The sequence below is a fragment of the Pteropus alecto genome, unplaced genomic scaffold, assembly GCF_000325575.1.
Source record: "Pteropus alecto unplaced genomic scaffold, ASM32557v1 scaffold97, whole genome shotgun sequence".
Classification (NCBI taxonomy): domain Eukaryota; kingdom Metazoa; phylum Chordata; class Mammalia; order Chiroptera; family Pteropodidae; genus Pteropus; species Pteropus alecto.
Window position 1 is genome coordinate 1,382,523 of NW_006439713.1, and position 4,811 is coordinate 1,387,333.

General features: G+C 59.0%; 1 protein-coding gene and 1 long non-coding RNA gene across 10 annotated transcripts in view; one reads left to right on the forward strand and one right to left on the reverse strand.

The window, feature by feature from the left end:
- Nucleotides 1–4,811, forward strand: part of TMPRSS2 (transmembrane serine protease 2) — an 18,351-nt gene that overhangs the window by 12,368 nt on the left and 1,172 nt on the right. Inside the window, exons 8-10 of the mRNA XM_025050218.1 lie at nucleotides 403–580; nucleotides 1,714–1,889; nucleotides 2,924–3,019. Coding sequence (XP_024905986.1) covers nucleotides 403–580; nucleotides 1,714–1,889; nucleotides 2,924–3,019 — 450 coding nt within the window. The remainder of the gene's footprint in view (nucleotides 1–402; nucleotides 581–1,713; nucleotides 1,890–2,923; nucleotides 3,020–4,811) is intronic.
- The window catches only part of LOC112483779, a 10,467-nt gene continuing 6,270 nt past the window's right edge, over nucleotides 615–4,811 (reverse strand). For 7 of the 9 annotated variants that reach the window (XR_003047763.1, XR_003047759.1, XR_003047758.1 and 4 more), the window contains 2 exons: nucleotides 2,130–2,246; nucleotides 1,374–1,788 (listed from right to left, as the gene is read on the reverse strand). This is a non-coding gene — a long non-coding RNA (uncharacterized LOC112483779). Of the gene's footprint in view, nucleotides 721–1,373; nucleotides 1,789–2,129; nucleotides 2,247–3,062; nucleotides 4,710–4,811 lie in introns of those variants that run through there. The other 2 variants (XR_003047754.1, XR_003047756.1) reach the window with 2 other exon arrangements.

Sequence of the window (4,811 nt, forward strand, 5' to 3'; positions counted from 1 at the left end):
TGTGCCCCCTCCACCCCCGCCCACACCAGGAAGCCCTCCCTGGCTTTGTCGGAATTGTGGGCCTCTGAGCATTCAGTCCCTCTAGGACTCCAGGACATCCAGGGCCTTTGTTAGCCGCGACCCCCAGTGGGGTGTCTGGAATCACAGTGTCAGCAGAACTGGCTCTTCCTTGGGGGGCATCAAGGGGGCTTGAGGGGCGTCCTCTCATCCCCCCCAACCAAAAAGAGACTAGGACACATTCTCTAAAAGTCACACCCCAAGCACACAGGAGTAAGAGGTGGCGATAGTTGTCTGCTAGCCCGGCGGGACCTTTGGGACGGGAGCTGTCCTGGCACACGCAGTGCGGGCAGGGGTCGGGGAGGTGCAGGGTGGCCCTGACCGCACTGTGCTTGTTGCTTGCAGAATGCGGGGTCACCGCCAAGATGGGCCTGAGCCGCCAGAGTCGGATCGTGGGCGGGACGAACGCTGCCTCGGGGGACTGGCCCTGGCAGGTCAGCCTACATGTCCAGGGCACCCACGTCTGCGGAGGGTCCATCATCACCCCCGACTGGATAGTGACAGCCGCCCACTGCGTGGAGGAGTACGTTCACGGCGGGACCAGGGCTCCTGGGGTGGGAGGTGGCTCCGTGGCCATGTGACCTTGAGCGAAGTCTTGACCTCTTCGAGCTCTGTTGCTCCTGTGTAAGCGAGGATTCTAATGGCGCCCGTGTCCTGGCGTCGCTGGGAGGGTCAGGTGAGTTAGTGCACGTGAGGCACGTGGCCAAGCCCGTCCCTCCAGCAGGCGTGCACTGGCGTCCACTGCACAGGGATGCAGAGTGGGACCAGGATGTCACTGTCCTCTGCCACCCTCTTGGGAGCTCCGGTCTCCCTTAGATGTTTGTCTCTGGAGTGCGCACACTCAGACATGCTCGGGGGCCTCACAGTGCCCGGCTGGAAGTACCCCGTGGCCACAGCGTCTCCCACGCCGACGGGTAGAGAGAGCGAGGGTGCGCACAATTTATAGCAAGAGCTTTTGTCAAAGACACCGTCCCCTTCCTTTGTTCTTAAACACAGAGTTCTTTTTGTTGCGTGTCTATTTTGGCGGAAACTCCACTCACCAGCGCTATTTTTCTAGTTTAGAGTGAGGCCAGGCCCGGCTGAGCTGTGTGGGCTCTGGACAGTTCACCAGAGGTGTCTGACTGGGGTGTCTGTACCCTAAGACAGGTGCCTGCTCTTCCCAAGGGCCTTGTGCAGGTGGAAGGAAGCAGCGTTTATGACCAGGGCTCGTTCCTCCCCTCCACCCCCACCCCCCATCACTCTGCGGGCTTGCTAGAATTTGGGGTGTGCTTAAAGGGAAACCCCCAGATACAGGTGATGCCTTGATGGCTGGTGACTTGGAGTCACTGCACGTTTATTCATCACATTTATTAAGCAGCTACTGTGTGCGGGGAAATGCCCCAGCATGGAAAGATAGTTAAGACTCAGCCCTCCCAGAAGCCGGGTTTAAACCCTCAGAGAGACATTGGGGCCCAGTGAATCGCCGGGGTGTGGCGGGGGCGGCGGGTCCCGGAGGCGCAGACTCACCTAGGAGGCGAGGCGGGGGCGGAGCGAGGGCAGGAGTGCGGGCCTCCCCTCCGCGACCGTGGGCCAGCCGTGCCACCCCAGGGAGGTCGCCACAGGGGCGCTCGGCGTCGGTGACTCCGGCCACCCAGCGCGCCCATGCTTGTCTCCCAGACCTCTGAACAACCCGCGGTACTGGACGGCCTTCGCCGGCATTCTGCGGCAATCCTTCATGTTCTACGGCAGTGGCTACCGGGTAGAAAAAGTGATCTCTCACCCAAATTATGACTCCAACACCAAGAACAACGACATCGCGCTCATGAAGCTGCAGGCGCCCCTGACTTTTACCGGTACCCGCGTTCGCAGCCGGGCCCGCCGGTGGGGGAGGGTGGCTGGAAGCGGACCCTGTCGCGATGCACGGAGGGAGGGGACCCGCGTTGCGTCAGGGTGGCGTAGGCGGGGCGAGGGGCGGGGGGTTCGCTTGGCAGGGGCGCTCGGCAGGGGTTGGACGCCCCGGATGTGCCTGGTGCTGAGGGAGACGGAACCCCACCCCCGCCTCGCCCTTCTACGCCGTGTAGGGGGTCGTTCACCCGTCAGGTGAAGGCACTGCTGAGGCCTGGGGCCGGGTCATTCCTCGTGGTGGGGCTGTCCAGATGCCAGGAGCTACCCCCCTAGTTGTGACAAGCAAAGATGTCTCCAGACGTCCCCTGGGGACAAAATCACGTCCAGTTGACAACTGCTGGTTGCATAATTAGTAAAGATACTTCGATTTTTCACATAAACTCTGAAAGTAAAAAATTCTTTAAAATAATGACTTAAAGCTATAAGAACGGCAGGCTTTCCCTTAGCTTCTTATTCCGGCCCTGTGCTTCTGCACCCAGGGACCCAGCGTGCTCCACCCCACCTGCCTGCAGAAGCCGCAAAAGCACATGCCCCGCTCCAGGTGCAGAGGTAGAAAGTAGAAAGCCAGTCCGTGGATGGTGGCCTCCAGCACCTCCCTGCCTGTCAGCTTTTTGGCCACTGCCACAAGTGTGTCTTTTCTACCCTCTGTCAGCTGGAGACACCGTGTATTTTTAATTTCTATTTCTTGAACACTTAAGTTTGAAGACAAGTTAATTGTGTATTTTTGGAAACAGAGCTAGCAAATAATTCCATTTCTAAGTCGCATGCCTTCTGCAGGGACTGTCTTTCCTGTTGGAAGAAGGGGCTGGCGGGGACAGAAAGTGGGGGTGCCAGGACCCGTTGGAAGTTAGAGTTGTCCTTGGGCGGCAGAGAGGTGGTTACAGACTCAGCAGTGAACGCTGGGGGATGGTCCAGCTAGGGACTGTCACCGGGGGCCTTCCGGCCCCCAGACTCACTCACGGTGGTTTTTTTCTTGAAACAGACAAAGTGAAACCTGTGTGTCTGCCCAACCCGGGCCTGATGCTGGAGCCCACGCAGCCCTGCTGGATCTCTGGGTGGGGGGCCACCTACGAGAAAGGTGAGCGCGGGGTTGAAGTGGCAAGTCGGGTCTCAATCGTGGTTCTGTTGCTAAATGATTGGATGACTTGAGGCGATTCGCTCCGTCTTCGTGCCTCAGTTTCCCCACCTGCTCCATGGGAAAAATCAGCTCCGCCCTAACACACAGTGTTCCGTTTAAGATCAAGTCGAACGATGTGTAGAAACTGCTTTTTGAAGGATGAAGGCCATGTAGATATGAGAGGTATAATGCCGCCTTGTGATCATGTCCTGTTGTTGCTAGCGGGCCAGCCTGGGCATCACTGCCCTTTGATAGCTGAGAGATAATGGACGTGGTGAAGATGGGCCTTTGTCCTCCTGCCCTAATTCCACAGAGAGGGAGAAGCAGCCAGACTTCCTGGCCCAGGCCTGCTCAGCTTCTTTAAGTTACAGTGCGGTTTCATCACAGATAATAGTTTTCAAAAGCAGGGACCCTGGCTCTTTGGTTTTTGTGGAGCATTGGAAGCGCTTAGCGGCGCAAAGAAGCATTTTATGTCCTGCTTATACCCTTCGAAAAAGCGTGTGTGGCACACGCACAACGGATCCCTTAGAACAAGGTGCAGAGTACGAGGGCTGGGTGATGTGGGGGTGTTTCGGAGGGACAGTGGTGGCAGCCGGCCTCCTGGCGTGCCGTCTAACGGGCGTTGCTATGGCTGGCTGAGCTTCGCAGCGGGCAAGGCCTCACAGCAGCCACGACGAAAAGGAAAACGGGCAGGTGTTTGCAGAGCAGCTGCTCCAGCGAGACTGCGCCAGCGAACGAGATGAGACCTAAGCCGCTGCCCTCGGGAAGTTCGCCGTCCCGTGTGGATGTCTGGGGCAGGGTGGTCGGACAAACAGGAAACGTACGTGGGGCTGCTTTGAAGAGGTGGTGGTCAGGGAAGGCTTCTCGGAAGAGGTGACATTGGAGCTGAGCTCTGAATGACGAGAATGTTTAAGGAACAGAAGGGCTAGTGTGGCCGGGGCATGGTGAGCTAAGGACAAGGGGCAGGCTGAGACCAGGTGGTGTGGGGCCTCATAGGCTACAGTGAAGACACTGGCTCCTCCTCGTGAGACAGGGAACCGTTGGGAGGTGTCGAGCAGAGGCGTCACGTGATGTGATACTGTGTGAGGAGTCATGGAACAGGTGTGGCGAGGGGTGGCGAGGGGTCCTCCGTGACAGGGTGGCGGGCGTGACAGTGAAGAGACCGAGCACGTTGGGACAGGGCCGCCAGAGCTGCAGATGGGCTGAATGTCAGCGGAGAGAGAGTGAGAAGTGTGGGGAGGAAACTTCTAGCTTTGTGCCGGGAGCCCCAGCGCGGGCGGCCTGGGCCACGGGATATGTGGTGAGGCTGTGGGGTGCAGGGGTGTGCAGTGCGACGTTCTGGGCGAGCACATGACAACTGAGGTGCCCGGAGAGGAAGCAGCGTGGGGCGGAGACACCCAGCACCCACAGTTGTTTTTAGAAGTTAGCGAGGTGAGGCAGCGTGTGTGTGTGGGGGGGGGTTGGGCTAAGTTGGGGAACACAGGAGCTCCTGGTGCAACCGGGAACCGTCCAGCGAGGGAGCGATGGATGAGGAAAACCGATCCCGCAGAACCACGTCAGTGGGTGATGAGGGTAGAAGATTCTAGAACACAGGTAGGGCTCCCTAGTTCCAGAGGCAGGAAGACTTTCTCCCGGACACCAGACCCCCGAGCTGCATGAAGCACAGAACCGCCGCTTGGAAGGGTGACCCAGGCTCCCCGGGCCTGGGAGGGACAGCGCCACCGTCTGGGTCGGTGGTGGCACCTCTCCAAGA